The 20,816-nt window shown below is 38.3% G+C and overlaps 1 protein-coding gene across 2 annotated transcripts; it reads right to left on the bottom strand.

Annotated features, from left to right (window-relative positions):
• Positions 1 to 1,600: 1,600 nt before the first annotated feature.
• MAT1A (methionine adenosyltransferase 1A) lies at positions 1,601 to 20,517 on the bottom strand. Of its 2 annotated transcripts, XM_052800226.1 has the most exons (10): positions 20,183 to 20,283; positions 17,390 to 17,478; positions 12,809 to 12,886; positions 11,830 to 11,952; positions 9,408 to 9,520; positions 7,722 to 7,865; positions 6,820 to 7,038; positions 3,644 to 3,826; positions 3,007 to 3,140; positions 1,601 to 2,366 (listed from the first exon to the last, which is right to left on the bottom strand). In XM_052800226.1, exons 4-10 carry the CDS (start codon positions 11,930 to 11,932, stop codon positions 2,264 to 2,266), a joined length of 999 nt encoding a protein of 332 aa, XP_052656186.1. In that variant the 5' UTR covers positions 11,933 to 11,952; positions 12,809 to 12,886; positions 17,390 to 17,478; positions 20,183 to 20,283; the 3' UTR covers positions 1,601 to 2,263. The 2 variants fall into 2 exon arrangements, with proteins under 2 accessions (XP_052656186.1, XP_052656185.1); XM_052800225.1 differs by lacking the exon at positions 17,390 to 17,478 and having other exon boundaries at positions 20,183 to 20,517.
• Between the last annotated feature and the right edge of the window lie 299 nt (positions 20,518 to 20,816).

Here is a 20,816-nt window from a genome sequence, read left to right as displayed (position 1 = left end):
ATCAGGAGCTACACATAAACCTACTACTTGTTCATCTCAACTTCCACAGTATATATAGCACATTAGCATAATGAATGAAGTGGAGCAACTTCTGGCTTGAACAGATAAAAGTTGTGTTTATGACACTTGAAGAGAATGAATGGCAGCTTTTCTTTAATGATCATCACAGTCAGGCACTCTCTTTCCACCTCAGTGTCTGTTTGGGAGACACTCTACAAAGGAATTTTTTGGAGAGAAGGAGAGAAACATGGGGTGGCAGCATTTCTCCAGTGCAGAAGATCTAACAGGATGCTGCTTAAACCACAAAGCTAGGAGTAAGTGACTCTTGGGTTCATACAAAGGTAACCCTTGTAGTGCAGGATTAAGTTCATCCTTGTTGCCTATTGACAAACCAACCTGATCGCAGAGGATAAATGTGATCTCACACCCTCCCAGTTTAAACAAACCTGGGATGAATCCACAGTCCTTTGCAAAAGTAGTTTGTCACTTTATAGGACAATATAGCACATGAGCACAGAAACATCCTTGTCCTCAGCCTAGATCATATCCAATCCACCATGCACACCAGTGACCCTGATCTGTCAGAGGAGAGGCTGTTACTACCTCCAGCAGGAGTAACAGGTTACCGGTACCCTGTTGTGGACACATATTTAGCTAACGGTCGCAAAAGCATTTCAGACGCCTTTAGAAGGCCTTGAACAGAATAAACAAGAAGGCAAAAAAATAGAAAGATGCCAATTAGAAGAACACAGGTGCACATTCCAAGATAAAGGGAACTTGGCATGAAGAACCCCAATTCGGCAGTTTATCTTAACCAATTAGGCTGAGACAAGTTTCGCATGTTTTAGGTAGTGTAGCCAATTGTGTCCTATGTTTAGGTGCGTGTACAGAGTTAGTATAACCAATTGTGTCCTATGTTTATGCGCGTGGACAGAGATAGTATAACCAATTATATTTTAGCTTTTGGCGCGTGGACAGCTGATGTTTAGCTTGACAAAGTATATAAGCACGCTATTTGGGCAATAAAGGGAGAACAACTTTAACCGTATCGGTGTCCAGTTGTTACTCGGCTCACGTCTTCAGATGGTTCCCTGCTACAGTACCCCGACTTAGTAGCTGAGCACTGGCACAACGAGGGACATGCTTGCTGTGCAGACTTGCTCCCACAGCTGTGGAGGGACACACAGCCACCTAACAGCTAGTTCTCCAGTGAGAGTCTGCTTGGTGGGCAGGGGAGTGGTCCACATTTTAACCTTGTGCTATATATATTTGTTGATGTTTTGCAGTTATTTCTATGCACTTTATTTTATTCCAAAATTACATCAAACCTAACTTTTGGGAGCAAAAAATAGGAGGGAATACTGTATAGCACAAACCCAAGAGTTAACAATAAAAATCTAATACTTTTTCACCAAGTTTCTACTAATCACAAGGACTAAACAGTGATCACACATGTAATGAAAGATAAATTCGTATCACAGTTCCAAAATCTAATAAAATTCAATTATGTTGGTAAACTAAAATCCTACAAGAGTATAAGAGGCTGAGTTGAGAAGGACCATTATACTGCAACATTTAAAAAAATAGAAGAAAAGGCACCTTTACATACGTGGTAGGAAAAAAACTTTTTATTCTACGATTGTTGTTTTGTAGGAGAACACTGATGTTTCAAAAACACAGGAAATTGAAACTCAACAGTAACAGCACATACGCAGTGAAGGTGATTTAAATATTACATATGTTAACATCTTCTACAAAAGAGGCCGAGATACAGTTATGTGATATTCAGCCTTCTCCCATCAAAGCAACTCCCGTCTGTATGCAATGCTAACTCCAGTAAGGAAATTGGACCCCAGAATTTCCCGTTGTCTAATTAGAAGCTAGAGATCTGCTGATCCTTAGTCAAAGTTGGGAAAGTCGTCTTCGCCTTTGCCCATGAAAGGTTTGAAGTTCAGCTGTTGGTTTGTGTACCTGAGTCATACTTTGCCTTTATCAAAAGAACCAACAGAGCAGCAATAAAAAGTAAACTGTGTTTTGTTGTCTTATGCTGATTAAAAAAACAGACTCTGTCCTTTATATCTTAGATAATGAAAGACACTGAGGGTTCAAAAAAATCTATTTCCAAGAAAATAGCCTTTTCTTTCCATTTAAAAATCTAAAATTCCTTTTGTTGAATACAAAGCCGTCAAATTTGATTTTTGGAAACATCCTCATCATTAGGGGACTTCTCTTCCTTTCTGTGTTTAAAGAGTGACTGCTAGTGTCAAAACACAAGTTTTTTAGGGACCTCCCATGAGAATTCATTTCTTCCAAAGTGACCATAACATGCAGTCTTCTGGTAAATGGGCTTTTTTAGATCCAAATCCCTGTGTGTATAATAAAAAGAAGAGAAAATTCCTCACATTAAGATACTTCATGATAACTACCATTAAAATCCTGATGTTGATATCCATTTCATGCCCTTAGTCTAGCAAGCGTATTCTGGAGATGCAAGCATACCAGTGAACATGTCCAATGGAGAACCATAAAAGTGACAACAAAACTTAAACGTGAAGTACTTTAGGGCTACAGGAAAAGTCCTTACTATTGAGAAATAATAATTTTAATGGAAAAGGTGAAATAACCTTCAATTCCTTTTGTAAAACAAAACATATATTTTTTTCGCAGCAAAGTAACTTAAAATTCTTGGAATACAAAAGTTATTTTTTTTTATTTGAATTCCACGTACTATATAAGGCCAAATGCTGAAAGTATATGCTTCATATGAAACTTGAAAAGTACATCTGTTATCTTAAAAGATATGGCACACTGGTAGATCCATAAAAAGTATCACCTGTGAAGACTCACAGCATGACAGAATGAGATAAAGTCTCTTTTGTACTGCATGGAACAATCCCATGCTAGTTCAAGAGGCTGACTCTTACATTGTAGCATGTAATGGGGTTGCAATAAATCATTTCTAGGTTGTGATCACCAAGGTATTTTCCTTTTTGTGTGTTTCTATACCTGACAATGACTCCAGGCCGAAGATCAAAGTTTTTGTGCACAATGTCCAGCAGCTCTTTCTCTGTTTTTTGGGAAGTTCCATAAGTGAACAGTGAAATGGACAGTGGATGAGCAACTCCAATAGCATAAGAAACCTATGGCAAAAAGACACCCTAGTTAGCAAATAAACACAGCACCTCAGTGGGCAACAGTATGCAACAGAACAAAGCATTAATTCATGAACCATCTTAGGAAAACTAAGGCCTCTCTTTCACTTCCTGTATTTGCACAATCTGTATTCATAGAAAAAAAGAGAAAACTTTGAAAATGCTGAGGTGTCTGGATAACTTTCTTCCCCATTATCCAGTCACCCCATGCTCATTTCCATGACGATAAGTGTCAGAGGGTTGAGGGATCGATAAATGTCCAGAAAAACAGCCAATAAAATGAAAGTGAAATGAAAAGTTCCAGCTTCAAGAAGCTGATGGACTATTTAGTGACATTACAGTGGTCTTGAACCAAGTCCATCAAGGTCTTCTTTCTTCAACCCCAAGCCATCACCAAGACTGCTTCTACTACAATGTCTCGTACAATGTGTATGGTAAGGCTGAAAAGGAAAAATTGTTTTGAGAAAAGCAACATTCACAGCAAACCATACCTGAACCAGAACACGGCGACAGAGCCCAGCTTTCACAAGAGACTTGGCCACCCAACGGGCTGCGTACGCAGCTGAGCGGTCCACCTTCGTGTAGTCTTTGCCAGAAAAGGCACCACCTCCATGGGCTCCCCAGCCACCGTAAGTATCCACAATGATCTTTCGACCAGTAACACCAGCATCACCCTGAATCAGCAAAAGAATTTGTCCATTTTACAATCAATTTTATTATAATGCTATGCATCCTTCAGAAGACTACAACAACGTGTAAGTAAGTTCACCATATATGGATTGCTGTGGGGTAGCTGAAGGAATGGACTTGCCTCACCGAGCTACAACAGTGGCTATAAATGTTCTTTAAAGCCAGATTCATAAGACAAGCCATTCACGAGTTGTGTTTGATAATCAACTAATCAGGTTTACATCTAGGTAGCTAGAGCATGCACTGCCTGTTTCAAAAGTAAATATTCTAGACAATGTGGAAATTTTGGTTTAGAAGTGACCTATGTATCACATCCAACTGATTACAGAATATTGCTAACAAACTACGTGCCATATAAGAACCAGTGACAGATTTTACACCATTTAAAAAAATAAAAAATCAGGCTTTCATACCTTTTGGTCAAAATCTGAAGTTATGTGAATATTAAATAGTAGATGTCTTTTTTGTATATACCATCGAAAGGTATGTCAGTGCTACCTTATACATCATTACATGGAGCCTGGCACCCAACACTTCCAGTGCAGTATCATAACAGAGACTGTCATACAAATATGTGCTAAAAAACATATTTCCAGCCCCAAAATATTTATAGTCTAATTTAAACTATACACAACAGGTATGGAGCAGTAAGCAGTAATTGAGAAAGAAGGATTACTCTTTTCTAAGAACAGATACTTACAGATCAATATTCTAAAATATTAAATAAGGAAGTGCAGATAACCTTCTAGCTACCTACACAGCTATCCTGATTGCTCCTCACAAGTACTTGATATTTTCATTTGATCTTGGTTAGCTGATCAGTATGTGACTAATTGTCTGACCCCCCAATTTATTAAATGCTTAAGCTTTCTGGTGTGAATGGAATCATGCTCAAATTTGAAACTCAGTCTCCACCTGTGCAGGCAGGTTTGAAATTCTTTGTCTACAGAATATCATGTCAGTAAAATGCAACTGCTGGAATGTTTGCATGGCAAACACAAGCGGAAAGTCAAAGTTTTTCTTAGAAAGACTGTGCATATACACAGAAGAAAACCTTTGGAACTGTTTGTTCCATTCTGCTAAGAAAGCAGCAAGATGTTAATCTGAATTGTAGATAGCTGAACTTGTTTAAAGGATCCTGTCCTCCTGGGGTTCTTCTGCTTGACTCAAACCTTAATTTGATGGCACAGACAGTTGCAATAACACCTTGTGTGCCATCATGACTTGACTGCAGAACTGAGTGAGAAGAAGAGAAATGGACAGCTGAAAGGAAAAAAACCCCCACACACCTCTTTTTAAAGGTGCTGAAAGAGCACAAATGCATTTGTAAAGCATGTGGAAGTCACTTTTGCGACGAGCTGTAATGTCCTCACGGTACCAGCGGGTGTTGCTGTTGGGAAAATGGTGATAGCAAAATTACTAATTTTGCCATAGCCCGAATTCAAGGTACCACCGGGCTCAAAAACATAAGGTGAAAATCCCAGGTGAAATACATGTGCCTCCCTTAGATGAACTGAGCTGGAGATTAAGATAGCCTTCTATAGCTAGTGTTGTTAAAAATAAAACTGAGTAATACTCTTATGAAAAGTAATCAGAAAGTTGAAGACGTAAAAGACACGGAACAGTTATTTTCTGGTTGCCACAATGCTATTGTAAATTGCACAAGTGATGATAGCTGTTGTAAGGCCATGGACACACAGGCAGAATGACCCATATTAAGTAAACTTATCCCAGGTTTTAAAAGCAGCAAATATACACTGCAACATGCCTGTGTTTGTATGTGCAAACATAAGCATTACAGTTCCACCACAAGAGTAGAAAAGGTATTCCTGGTTGGCTTACCAAATGTAATTATATGACATTTTTAAATGGGTGCAGTTCATTGCACACCTAAAAGATTTACATTTTTAATGGGTGCAGTCCAGTGCACACATGAAAATTTTTGTATGTGTAGCCTTCCACATTGGTTCATTGGCACCAAGTTACAGCTCAAGTTTGCCTCTCCATTTGTCCATAGTCTAGGATGTCAATGATACACAAAATTACAGTGATACAACCAATTCAACTACACAAAAATAAATTTTTTGTATAATCATTATTATAATGATTAATCTCAAGACCTTCCTACCTGTTCCATGGCACTGATGTAGAAAAGACACAGCACCTTAGAAATAATTCTGGCAAATTCCAGTAAATGAATGAATTTGAACAGCAAAGGAAAACCAATGTCTGCTTGGATTTGTTGTAAAATTGGACCTAATTTCAGGAAGGAGCTTTGAAATTTTGCTGTGATAGTTCTGAAGGGAACTGAAGACTAAAACATTGGGAATGGTGAATTTGTTTTCAAAAACTAAATCTCAAAAGTCCTGATCCTACAGAGAGTGGAAGTTCTGTCTGACTTCTGTGAGTGCAGGATCACATTATAAATCCCAGCTCCTGCATTGCCTAGATAAAGCAAAAGCAACATCTGTTTTCTCACCAGGAGAAGCCTATCAAGGGCTGATTTTCAGAACAGTTGAACACCTTCAGCTCTCATTGGTGTCAGGCAGAACAGTGCAAGCTGTACAGATCTGAAAATCAGGTTCGCTCTAAGAGAAGTAAACCTTCTGTTGTCCAGCTCTCTGTAAGGAGTGCTTTCCAAGAGAAAGGATTGCTTGTCTCAGTGCTGGACTTGAGAGTGTTTGAGGAAACCCAGAGCTGGGCTATACATTCCACGGACAATGTAAGATTCAGCTCAACTTGCCTGCCTAGTCACAACACATGTATGATATAACCATGCCCTCAGAGGTTACTTTGGCATACTGCACATGAAACCCTGGGTGCTTCTCCCACATACAACCACAGTTAAAACTTCCACTAGGCAGCTTGCTTCTTACACCCTAGGACAGACATGCCAAAAAGCTGAGCATTTCTTTTAAGACACACACTCAATGACAAAAGCAAGCTGATAAAAGCACCAACATAATAAAACACAAACCTGAGGCCCTCCAATAACAAAACGTCCACTAGGTTGAAGGTGATAAATAGTTTTCTCATCCAAGTATTTTGCAGGGACAACAGCTTGGATCACACGATCCTTCAGGGTTCTGCGCATATTCTCCAGCGAAATGGTTTCATCATGCTGCACAGATATCACAATGGTGTGAACACGCACTGGGATGACTGCTCCATTCTCCTGGATATACTGAACCGTGACCTGCATAGAACAGGGAGAAGGAAGAAGGAAAAAACAAAGTTGCTGTAAGGTGTATAACTGGTCTACATCAAACATCATGCTATGCTATTCCAAGAGCAAAATTGTAGCAAAATGTCAATGCTGACATGCTAATGATCATTGCTCACATTGTTGCCACGGTAGGAGAAATGAAGCCTATTTTCTCACACTTCATTTTTGCTGTGCTGAGGGGGGGGGGAAAGATTCAGTAAGGACAATCTGATTTTCTCTGAAATTTCCCAAAATGTGCCTTTTGGTTGGGATTTCCGGCGAAACTCCCAAGCCTCAGAAATTTTTGTTCTCAGTGCATCTTCAAAAAGGCCAGCCCGAATCCCTAAAAACAAATAAATCCTTTGGATCTCCTGTCACTTTTTCAACGAGCACAGATGGCTTAGGTCTGAAGGGTTAAATGTTTCTTCCCTGGTAGGTGGTTAAGTGCTGCTCCTAGCACTCCGATACAGGTTAACCATTTTCCAACTGTCAAGGAGACAGTATCATAAGTGGTGGCTATGCTTTACCTGCTACTTGTAGGTTATATATCTGCTATTTGTAGGTTATCCTGATACTCTGAACACCATCACTTGCTGTCTTTAAAAATATTTAAGATTCCTGGAAAGAAAAAGTGTTAGTTTTCAACTATCTGGACTATCCATAGCAGTATTTACCTGTGTCTTAGAGTCAGGCCTCAGCCAAGGAAGTTCTCCATTACGCCTCAGCTCTGCTAACCTGGCATTCAGTTTATGAGCAAGAATAATTGTCAGAGGCATACATTCTTCTGTCTCATCTGTTGCATAACCAAACATCAAACCCTACAGGAGGAGAAGATATACTTCAGTCACTATTAAAAGCACCACAAGCAAAGGCAATGAGATTTCATCTGAAGCAAAGAGTAAACAGTACCCTCAGGTTTACTTTCTGCTGCTTTACATTACAGTGCAAGAAGCCTAAACTCAGATCAGGCTCCAACATGTTACAGTGTAATGAGAAACAAACTACGTTCCTAGAATTTTTCACTGAAAGCCTGAAGGTTTACATGTTGATCTGGAAACCTGGACAAAAATGGAGATGTTTCTGTGAAAAAATCAGGTTCTTTCACAGAAAAAAAATTATTAGAGCAAAACAATTTGAGGACTGTTCTGTCATCGGAAAGGTGTTATCATTAGTCTGGAAAAGTTGTAGAGGCTTTTATGTATGAATAGAGACACACGTATATTGCAGCTCGCATCTGAAATTTCAGTGGAATGGGATGTGAATACTCCATGAAGGACGTACTAGTCAACAGTTTAAGGCACCTGCCTCGGACTTTCAATGCCACATGCTTCTAGTCACAGCTTCTACTGTTATTCAGTCATGTCCCCTGCATCAGATTATCATTTGTTAAAGAGTTAGCAGCATTTTCTTTCTCCTCATCCAGTGTATGTTGTGATAAAAAAAGAAAAAAGACAGGAAGGTACTTTGGTACAATGGGAAGGGAGGCCATCAAAGTGCCAAAGAAAGTCAGATATCTTTTCATTTTATGTAGTATTATGTCCCCATGACAGCATAAAAGCATGTTAATTTAGTCCTCAAGGGTTTTTTGAACAATATTAGCTTGGCTCCTGGACTCTGATATCTCCACTTATGGTTCTCAACAGCATTGTTATAAACTGGATATTGCTACCAACGATAACTACTGTAAATGTTAAACTCACTCATACTGGCATCAGTCAGATTATGGAGTTTTTATGTTAGCATCTTTCTCTTGGGAACATACCATAATTATCTACATATGTTATTTAGCTCATATAAATGCAGCTTGGACAGCCTTAATTACGTGGAACACCTATTATAATAGCTGCCTCTGGGAAATAAGTGAGAATTAGAAGTACCCTGGTGTATTTGCCTTCATTGCACTACTGCTGAAGACAGTTGAAACATTGCCTAATTTTTTGCTGTGTAAAATCTCAAGAGCTCTGTGAAAGTGAAAAGATCCTTTGTTTATTCCATCTTAGAAGACAAGGCTGGCTGCAAGATTAATGGTCTAAGGAATCTAAAGCTACTCAACAAAAACATGAAATGCATAAGCAAAAAAACTTTGCTAAGTTCTAAAGGACACATCCTCAGCTACTACAAACTGCCAGAGCTCTCCTGACTTGCATGGAGTGCTATAACGAACACCAGGCAAAAGCCTGCCCTCAAAGAACTTCCAACTGTTTTAATAATTTTTTTTTTTTTTTTTATTCTGGGGTAGCCCAAGATGGAAGTGTGGAAATTTTCACGTGGGTTTTGATTTAGAAAATAGGGCAATAAGACGGGGTAAACTTTTTCCATTCAAACAGCTTTGATGTTTTTAGATGTAATGTTATGTCTACCTGATCTCCAGCACCAACATCCTCTTCATCCCTGTGTAGATGAACACCTTGGGCAATATCAGGTGACTGCTGTTCCAGTGCCACTAAAACGTTACAAGTCTTGTAGTCAAAGCCTATTTGGAAAAAAGAATAGTGTTGAATTAGCTTTTTCTGTCACAATTAAGGAAAGTAACATGGAACCATATGACAAAATTTTCATTCTGAAGGATACTACATTCAGAACTCAAAACCTAACTTCTATTTTTAGTTAATTTTTTAGTTAAATACAACACTTGAAACCTTTTGGGGGGGGGGTATATAGGGTTGCCTTTATTGCTTGTTACTGCTTGTTTTCTCTTGCACTGGCACCCTGTGCCAAGCCAATTCAGATTATGAATGTTTAACTGCAGAAAACTAGTCAAAAAAGTAAATAATGAGCCTCTCCCAAATAAATAGTATTCAAAACCTCTACGTAAATTCCTAGGAGCTGATGTTTTCAGTAACTGAAGGCTCTGCTCTCCGATACATTTTTGGTAATACATGTAAAGCAGTGTCTGTACCTAAACCTCTTGTGAGAGTTTGTGTGAGAGCCCAAACAGAGAAAAAAACACAGATTGAAGTCTCACAGCAAATCTGGAAGTGGGAATTTACTTTACATTACTTTCAAAGACCAAAAGAAAGGTTTTTAAAAAGAAATTGAAAGACTTACAGAAGATTGTGGCAAAATTTTCCACCTGTTCATAGGTATATTAATAGTAACTTGCTTCTCTCCAAATCCAACCTTTCCCAGAACTGTAGCTACTGGCAGCTGCTGACCAATACACGTTCAGCCAATACAACATATATACATGTCCATAAGCATATTATCCACTTGAAGAATGCTCTTCACCCTCTTTTAAGTAGGCTATGTATAGAAGAAAATTATATTTCTGTGTGCAATTGTTTGTTTTAGCTTTTTGTTTTACTTCTGCATAGAAATTGTTTTTTACTGGGTCACTGCATCTCCCCTTATCATTTTTGGCAGTTAGGATAAAAAGGAGATTTATGACCTACTAGGTTTGCCAGTGTTTTCTGAAAGCACTGCTGTTATGTGATGGTGGAGGTAACCTGCAGATGTGCTGCTATAATATTCTCTCACCAAAATCTCCCTGTAAATTGAATAGAAGTTAAAGGACTGCAGGAAACAACTTTTTTTTAACCAAAAGCTCTTAAAAGATACACTTCACTGTAACAGTATACTTGGAATATTTGTAATGTAGAAACAGATACATGGCAAATCAGAAAGTGAAATGTGTGTGGTATATAAAGCATTTTGTCTTTTTTATCATTTGGACATTACACAAACTGGATTTGGACTGCACACTCCTCAGTGTAGGCGGAGTTGTTCAGAGCACTTTGCACAGTGAGAACCTGCTTTACACCTGGGAATTCTAGATGCTACCACAGTACAAATATATAATGGTACAACAAAATGAACTAGCTTTCTTCCGTCTCTTTTGCACCAAGATGCATCAGTCAGCTTGCCAAATTAATAACCAAGATTCGAGTTCTCGCAAGTTTGGAGGAGTGGTAGATTCTGTGGCTCAAATTGCAGTTAACTGTTCTGGCCTAATAGCACAGTTCAAAGTATATTCTGCCTACTCCCTTTCAGTTTTAACTAATACATGATGGTTTTTTCTACTTACTGGGTGTCATGGTTTAACCCCAGCCAGCAACTAAGCACCACGCAGCCGCTCACTCACTCCCCCCCCCCCACCCAGTGGGATGGGGTAGAAAATCAGGAAAAAAAGTAAAACTCGTGGGTTGAGATAAGAACGGTTTAATAGAACAGAAAAGAAGAAACTAATAATGATAATGATAACACTAATAAAATGACAACAGCAGTAATAAAAGGATTGGAATGTACAAATGATGCGCAGTGCAATTGCTCACCACCCGCTGATCGACACCCAGTTAGTCCCCAAGTGGTGATCCCCCACCCCCACTCCCCCAGTTTATATATACTAGGTATGATATCACATGGTATGGAATACCCTGTTGGCCACTTTGGATCAGCTGCCCTGGCTGCATCGTGTGCCAACTTCTTGTGCCCCTCCAGCTTTCTCACTGGCTGGGCATCAGAAGCTGAAAAATCCTTGACTTTAGTCTAAACACTACTGAGCAACAACTGAAAACATCAGTGTTATCAACATTCTTCGCATACTGAACTCAAAACATAGCACCGTACCAGCTACTAGGAAGACAATTAACTCTATCCCAGCTGAAACCAGGACACTAGGATAAAGCCAGAAAGTGTATCACGTAGCACCATGTAAGCAGCTTTCACACAGGATATTCAGTTTTTATCAGGCTTGCTAAAGCCCATATATAGAAGTGATGACAGACCTGTTTTGCAGCTGCCTATTGCTTGCTCTTCAAGGATTTCATGAGTTTTTCCACCAACCTTTAGCTGAATCATCATAGCCGATATGTCTAATTGCATCTCGGACAACTCGTTGATAATCCACAATAGCACGAGATGTGATCTCCCCACAGAGCAACACCATTCCTGTCTTACATACTGTCTCTGAGAAGAGAGTTGAAAACAGGATTACAACAGCATAATAACCCTACCCACTAAGACAAATAACTATGATGATGGTGATTTTGACAGATCTGCTGAATACATACAGTGTAAGTCCTTTCTACCCATATTTTTAGCATTATTAGCTCCTTCTACAACAAATTCTTTTCATATTCACCATATGTCTGAAAGTAAGGAAAAGACTAATGTGACCAATTTACAAATGGGAGGGTCAAAGCACTGAGCACGATATAGTGATATGCACAGATTTTAGGGAAGTAATAGCATTAAACTGTGATTTCTAAATCCACTTAATCACTCTGAGATACATACTGAAGCTAAAAAAACCTCATCAGTGATCAACTATTTTGAAAACTTGCCTCCAGTCCCAGGAGGAAGAATGTGAAGATGGGGTTTAGTTACATAATGCATGAACTGGGGTAATGACCTGAGAGAGGACGGTACAACTCTTTCTGAAGAGATTTAAAAAAACAAGCACTTATGGGGACTTAAACTGAAAAATTAGTACTTTATTAAATATAGTAAGTGAACTTTTCAACAAAACAATATTAAAATATTCTTTCAAAAATCCACTGTAATGAAGCCAAATCTGTTTCTCCCAGGAAAATTCAGTCCACACACAAAATTAACTATCCTACCCTTCTACAGCCTGCTTAGGCTTCAATCTTTATAAAAACTTTTACTGTTTCTTTTTATCTGTCCTTCTCTTGAAGACTGTAATTCTTATGTAATTTTTTGAGAGTAAAGTGAGTTAGCAAATAATAGCATTAAACTCTTTGCAAACATCATAAAAAAAGAACAGTGACCAGGTGATGACTTAAACCAACAGATAACTTACCACAAGCAACCTTGGCATTCGGGTCCTGTTTGAGGTGGGCGTCTAGTACAGCATCGCTGATTTGATCACAGATTTTATCTGCAAGACATCAAAGTTGTGATTCAAAACCATAGCACTCAATACAAAACACAGACTGTCTGCCTCACTTTGAATAGGTAGGTATTTCAGCAAGGAATTCTTTTATTGCTTCTTACTGGAGTATTTAAGCTAGCTAAACAGAAAGACATATGAAACATCCTGCAAGCAAAGTCAGTAGATACAATGGGGAATTTACTTACTGGTGTAAACTAATACTCACTACAACTTTACCTGTAGTTTTCTGCACTTAAGTGTGAAACAAGTATGTTATGCATAGAATTACCTGAGAGGCTAAGAGGCTTTACTCCCAGCCTTCTCCTTCTCTAACACCACAAGCCAATACAGCATGCACTCTAAATCAGTAGTATTCTAACAGGAAGGTGATATTCCACCATCAACTTCCATCTCCCCAGCAGAAAGTTAGCATGTACCTGACAACACTGCTGGTAAAGCCTGAGAAAGTATTTAGATTAATACGGATTATGCACAGCTCAGAGTCAAGTGGCTGTTTTGGGTTTGCTCCTTCTTACTGCTTCCCACCATCCTGCAATGCCAGCTTCTAATAAACCCTGCAGCCCACCTAAGGCAGGGCAGTGAGTAACACCCACAGAGACAAGAAGGGATTACCAACTGAAGTTTGCCTGAGGTAAATCTTGAGCATATCTTCAGTTACATCCCAAATACAAAGTTTTCAGCTCAGCTTTATCATAATAATATTTTCTTTTTCTTTCTGTCTTTTCTTACCTTTTAAATGAATAATGAATCTTAATCAAATAATGTAGCTAATCTAATGAACACAAAAGGGCAGCAGCCATAACAATGCCTTCTACATGAAGACGGTAATTTTTCTCATATAATTTAATTTTATCGTCTTTAAAAAAGTCTAGTATTGCATACTATGTTTAGATGTTGCCATAACATGCTGTGTGGCAAAATAAATTAATCTCCTGCCTTGCCATTTGCAACACAATCTGTTGGAAAGCAATGTTTTGTAAGATTATGTCATTAGAGACTTTTAATACATTTAACCTCAAGTCAAATTCTCATTTTTTTTCATAAGGAATGTGTACATTTAGCTGAGAGGGACAAATCAAAGACTAGAGAACTAATGTCATTCTGACACTCTTATCTCCCTTATTAACCACTTCAACACAAAAAGAATGAACACAAAAGACAATTAGCAAATGTAGGCTGCATTGGAACTTTCAGCCTTGCAAGTACTGTACAGGGATTACTAAATTTGGGACAATTATTACCAAACAAGAATCAGACACCATTCTTGCAATTTAGTTAGAAGTCCAAACAAACCTTTTTTAGCAGGACTGGGGACAAAGGTGGCAGGTGTGATTAAAATGTCTCTCTGCTTGCTCTCTTCAAAGTTTCCATTTTTCTAAGGAAATACAGCCATATTTTCAAGCATAAAACCAAAAATTGTTGATGAAAATATGTAATTTTTTATTACCTGGGTGGGACAACAGAGCAACTGGGATAGGATGACCTTCTTAGTGCAGGTCCAATGCCCCACAGTAAACTCCTAGTGATTGGGACTGCTTTGTAGTCTTTTTTTCACCACCCAGAGTTTCTATGCCAGGAACAACCTTTATCCCTGTCCTTGCTCCACATGAAGCATGTCTCACCTGCATTAAATGCCAGTGTCCCATGTTTGCCTAAGTTCCCTGTATGGCACATACAGGGATATTACATGGATTCTTTCCAAAACATTCAAGAAGAGTACAGGTAATCCTGTATGACTAATTCATCCTCATTTCTCCTCGTGGCACCCATCTGGTACAAAGGACCTTATGTTGGTTTTGTGTGCTGTGGTTGAAATTCATTTATGAACTAAAACTTTCATGAAATGTCTCAAGGGAACATTAACCATAATATGCAGTGAAATCAATAAGTGAAGATTTAACAGGATGTTTTCATGTTTTGGGGGGGGGTTTGCATGAACTCTATCATTAGTATCTACAGTATTTCATGGATATTGGTAGATAGAAAAACAGCTCTTTTGCTTCCCTCTCAGAGCAATAACACAGCAAACATTCATGAACAAAAAGCATAGTCCACATTTACAGAAGGGGAGAGTTTGTCTTACAAAACTGTTACACTGAAAAGATCATGACAGAAAACTAGATGAACAGTCATCCATAGAAATGAAATTATCTCCATACAATAGCATTAGTGAGACTGCTACAGAAATACTGGATTTTGGTGGTGGTATTCCAAAGGTGACCTTAAGAAGCTGCGGGAAGGTTTAGGACACACTGAGAAGAATGTCCCCAAATTGGAAAGTCTGTATCTTACAGGATGAAATCAATCAAGCTCAATCTAGTTTTGAAAGGCTGAAGGAAAGGCAACCTGCCAGAGGAAATCCTTATAGGCATTGGGATCACAAGCTCTAAAAAACTAAAAATAATATGCTGAGAGAAAAGGTTTTGTCTGATGGACAATAATGTAACTATTTCAGTTGAGAGCTGAAAATTAAAGAACGAAAGATAAAGATTCAAAAAGGAAAATTTTTAAAAAGTGAGAGCCATTGAAACCATTCATCTAGAGGTATGCAGGATTCCTTGTTCCTTCAAATCTCTAGATGAAAATTGGATATCTTTTTAAAAGGCATGAATGAAATTCAACCATCATTTACTAGCACGTTTGAAGAATTCTTGCACGAAATATTATTACCTGTGTATGAAGGTTAGACCAGTTTATATGTCAGAGGTCCCTTCTGGTCTTTAAAATCTATGTGAGAATTTAATCAATTAAAATGATAAATTAGAATAATTTAATCGACTATGCTGATAGCACACCTTTAGATTAAAATAGGCTGAGACAAATCAGTTTGACAATTCATGTCATATCTGATTGTTAGTGCAACAACCAGCAGTTCTAGTGCAACTAGATCCAAATACAGATATATCTACCAAGAGTGGAAAGAGAAATCTAGCTGGATGATTGGCTGATTAATGCATTAAATTAAAGGCATGCCTATTAGTAAAGGTCTCTGGTGTAAAATAAAACCAGGCATTCTATTTTTAGCAATGCTTAGGAGGCTTTGTGCACCCTTCATTCTGTTATTTAAATTTCTCATCTCAACCATCCCATTTCTCTTATTAGCTGCTAAATGTGGCAGGATATGTTTTTCCATTATTTCCTTCCTTTTTGTGTTCCTTCTCTTTTGGAAACAGGGAAAGCATAATGGACCACCTCTGGTGAGGCATTATCGTCTAAAAAAATGATGTAATATGTAAGAATTCAGTTCATGCATACCTTCATGTAGTGAATTACTATCCAATAGGATAAATATTGCAAAAGGATGTCTAGGCTGAGGATTCCTTGACTGAACAGGAAAGTATTAGCTAACCATGAATTCTTTTCATGAAATCCAATCATCCCACAGACCCAGTCTTATGGCAGAGATGTCAATTAGCTGTAAAACAGCTCTTGCTAACTATAAAAGGAGTGAATGAGTCTAGGGGACCTGATGATAAACCCTACTCAAATGCCCAGTTGACAAATTATGAAGCAAAGGAGGCATTCAACAACAAAAGTGATCTCCAATAATTAGAAGGAGCTTCACAGTTTTCCAGACAGTTGGACATAAGTTTAATATGTGAATCTAGACTATGTAAGAGCCTAACACAAGCTGTGACATCTGCAAGTTCTCAGGACCTCCCCAAGAATTCAGTTTCATGGATTCACCACACACACACACACACACACACAAATCTATGAATAGCAGTAACAACTGAAAATTTAATTCAAAAAAGCTCCGCCCCCTGAAGAACAACAAACAGGTACAACCACAATTCTGGCTTTGATGGTGTTGTAAATATAATAAACATTGAACATTTCAAAAGGTAAGGTTGATTTTCTTAAAAACCTGTGATCATCAAAATAAAATTTGGTATTTTTAATGATACATTATTTATATCAACAGAAAAAAAATTATTTTAAACTAGAAGCTGAAATTATATGTTCAAATTTGATAAACTGAGCAAGTCTCAGTTTTCTGGTGAAAAATTAAGAGAGTCAAGAAACACAGATACTTATCACGAGCACTTCATCAAAAAATAAGCTTTCCACCAAAAAAAGTTTCACTAGAAAGATTCAAATAGCTGAATTGTGCTGTATTACATTTTTCCTATTTAAAAGATTCTTGAGGAGCGCTAATTGATAACTGCAGTTGTACTTCAATATTAACACTACACTGTTTAAATATCTTGTACATCTGTTCTCTTTGTTCAATACACAGTTTACTGAAGTATTATGTATATTGTTAAGTATATATAATATTAGATATGAGCTGAACCCAGGACAACATGCAAGCATCAACCTGCTGAAAAGATCTGCATTTTCTGTTTGTTTGTTTTCCCTTTTGTGATTCTTTTTCTGTGAATATCGAGAAGATAAAACATATGCTTTTAATATGGTTGAAAAATCTGAGGGTGCTTTTAGCAGATGTTTTCTCTTATATTTTTAAAGAGACTCCTTGATACTTACTGGGAAACTGAATGACATTCTGTTTGCAGGCAATTCCACCTGAAGTCACACCAGATAGGGGAAGGAATTAATCCTAAGTGGTTTGGCACCTGTAAGACATTGTGGGTCAGAGAAACACACAATGCCTTTCAAAGCACAGTGAAACCATTGTGCAGCACGGACAGACACTACTGGACAAAGCAAAATGGAGCAGTGACAGAAAACAGCTATCTAAAAAAAATCTCTTCTCCATGCTACTATCTATGTGCTTTTACTATATTGAAATGAAGAAGTCACATGTAAGTCTACAGAGAGTTTGGAATTTACCCCACTAAATGCCAAGATTAAAGACCTGGAAGGAAATCCCAAATTTTATACCCAAGTGATTTTGAAGAATTTGGACTGAGAGGACGGGATAAACAGAGTCTTCTATAAAGTCTTTGGGGAGCATAGGTAATACCTATATGTTAATTATTGCCAGCTATTACTTGCTTCTATGGAATTTGGGCTTCTCAGTGACACACAACTCTTAGGCATTGCACAGCTATAAGGTGGTTCTTTGTATAGCCAACTAAATAAGCATGTAATTTCTCCTGCTTTGTTTATTAAGAAGGAGGTCTCCATTAAAGTATTCAGTCCTTAGCTAATATAATCGGAACAATTCAAATTTCCACCAGACAAAGATCTGGTTCAAGATCTTTACTTCACATAATGCCCTCTAGCAAAATTATACTATCATGTACAGAAGAGAAAGAATCAAGAACACGCAAATTATCCATTTGGTATCAAACAGAGGAACTCAGAACTCACAATAAAATGCTAGTGCTACTGATAATGTCAGAAGCCCAACTACAGCGTCAGAACACTGGGACCCATTTTAAGAAACAGCCAAGATTTACCTGGGTGATAAAAACCTAATGGCATGTCTACACCTCTCATGTAAAACCACAGACAGGGAAAAGGGGGGTTGGCCAGGATGTAAGGGTGATCAATTTGCTGTCAGGAACTAGAGCTATCACTGAGATGATTAAGACCTATTGCTGGGCTGTGTTCAGGAACAAGAATTTGTAGGACCACCCAGAGTTATGTAGTGTCAACCTGTCCTCCCTTGATCTGGAATATCTGTATCTTTCCTTTGTCATAGGTGTTAGGGTTTTCGGTACCCTACATGAAGACCTAGGCTGTTTAAGAAAGTATAAGCATCACAGTCTTGAAAATGTAATTTCAGTTTCCCACTCCCTCTACAATAAGCCTCTGGGGTTGCCACTTTGCACCTCACAGTACCCAGAGATCTGCCAGGCGAGAGGCTGTACACAAACCTAACAAGTGGTAATGTTGTTTCTCAATGGCCTGCGGCGTATTTCAGCGCAGGAGGAAAATAATGCTCATGGGCCTTAAAAGAAGGCCTACTGAGGGCCAATAGAGTTTTGGGAAATAAAGACGGGAATGTGAATAAGAACTAAAAAACAGGCCAAATTCTAAAACAAGAAACAAGACAAAAAGAGAATTGGTAAAGGAAGGAAACCATGGGACAAAGCTAAACCTAGGGACTCAGTTAAACTCTTCGTGTTCTGAGACTTATCTATTATTGCCCCAGGGGGATTAAAAATAATGATTTGAGTTGCATAAATTGTGACCTGTCATGTCTGGAAATACCATCATCAATTTAAAATTACCATATTGTATAATGTTATTTTTCCTATGAAACTACATTGCGCTACAGACGCTGGACGTAATTATATATAAATTTGAGATGGGACCTATGTCCCAAGGACCGAATGTGGTTGTCATTTTCTGATTGTGTTACATCAGAAAGAACCCCAACTGGCTTAACCTGATGTAGCTGCCTTGACAGTGGCAGAGGTGTACTCAATTGCATCAGCCATGGATTTGATTTGCAGTAGTAAGTTAATACTATAGAAGAGTGTCAGAATTATACACATAAAATTCTCACAGCCGACCTTTTTATTCTCTGCTATGTCATTCCACCCATTTATGATTTAATCACAAAACATGAGTACAGACTTGAAAAAGCAAAAGGTACAGGATGCTAAATCAGCTTCTAAAATAAATACACTTTTCAGGACATCAAACAGTCTATTGTCCCCTGGCCTCATTTGGGGGAACACTTGCTGCTGACATAAGGTGCATGTTTATGGCGGATGAACATTTGTTTTCAATAAAAATGAACTAAGCTCTGCTGACCATATATAAAGTTTAGCAAATAACTGTCCACTATTTGCTTAAGCAATTCCATATATTGCATCAGATGATGATGGAATAGGGGGGGAAAAGTTACCAACTTTGCCATGTACAGCTGCTGGGACCATTGATTTTTAGAGGCTTTAAAATAGCCTGCTTAGAGATATTCTTGTCGTGGGTGAGTTTTAGAGCACAGCATATATGCAGGACAGTTCCACAGGGCCCATAAAGATACAGAACTTGAGAAGTAAGCTATGCATTCTTATCCATATGTGAAACTTGAGTCTATCAATCAGAGATATGGTAGTGTCTCCACAGTAATACTGAAAGAAATTCAGATGAAAAGGAAGGAGTAGCAACCATAAACCCCACTACCCTCCTCAGTGTAACACACACCCTGCAAAAGCACGTAAACTCCTGTTGGAAGCATCCTAGTTATAGCGGTTCTATAGTTTATATGGACAAGGTCCAATAGAAATGAAGTAAAAAGCACCCTGTTACAAATAACTTCTATAATAAGATTAATAGCAGATGAATTCTTCTTCAGGCTTTTAAAACATTTTAAATGAAAATATTATTCTTTTTACACATATGCCAGAGCTGGTTTCTTACCTGGATGTCCTTCTCCCACTGACTCTGATGTGAACATGAAAGCCCCCTCATCATCCAGCGTGTAATCACATAAACCATCCACCGGCCCATTCATGATTGTGATGCTTTTCCTGATGGATTACTACAAACAGTGGTTGAAGAGTCCTACCTTTAGTGCCTTCTCTTAAAGGAGAAGGTTGTTTATCAGCAGGACTGTTGCTGTCTTCACTTATTACCTCTTATACTAACTTGAATTTCAGTGTGTGAAATCAGCATGTGCTTGCATCTGTGTATGCATGCAAGGAGTATGCATGTGCCTGAAGTCTGTATCCCTACCTAGTCTGATCTGTCAGTCCCTGAGCTGCTCCTATATATGGAAAAGTGAAAGTGCCTAGACAATCATGTGAGGAAAATGGAAGAGCCCATTTCTTGGCAGGGGAGTTAGTTAACTTTAGGATATTTCACTAATTAACCCAATTCTTGGAAACACTCTGGATTCAACCCTTGCAAGACTGGTTATCTTAGCAACTCAACTGAGCATGAAGTAATGCAGGAGTAATGGTGACGGTTCAGGTCAGCTGCTTCTTCAGTTTGTGTCTCCCCTAATTCTGGGATCTATGTTGTGGTTGTGGGTTTACAGGGATAGATAAAAAAA

Source organism: Harpia harpyja, chromosome 10, assembly GCF_026419915.1.
Source record: "Harpia harpyja isolate bHarHar1 chromosome 10, bHarHar1 primary haplotype, whole genome shotgun sequence".
Classification (NCBI taxonomy): domain Eukaryota; kingdom Metazoa; phylum Chordata; class Aves; order Accipitriformes; family Accipitridae; genus Harpia; species Harpia harpyja.
Note: the sequence above shows the minus strand (reverse complement) of the source record. Positions and strands in the feature narration are given on the sequence as shown.

Bases quoted from the DNA above. Each gene is read 5' to 3' on its own strand.
- MAT1A (XM_052800225.1), bottom strand. From the start codon at position 20,276: ATGAATGGGCCGGTGGATGGTTTATGTGATTACACGCTGGATGATGAG. The intron at 3,141-3,643 runs GTATGGTTTGCT...TTTTTGCCATAG, and splicing joins GTCGCCGTGTTCTGGTTCAG to GTTTCTTATGCTATTGGAGT. The intron at 2,367-3,006 runs GTATAGAAACAC...TTATACACACAG, and splicing joins CGGCCTGGAGTCATTGTCAG to GGATTTGGATCTAAAAAAGC.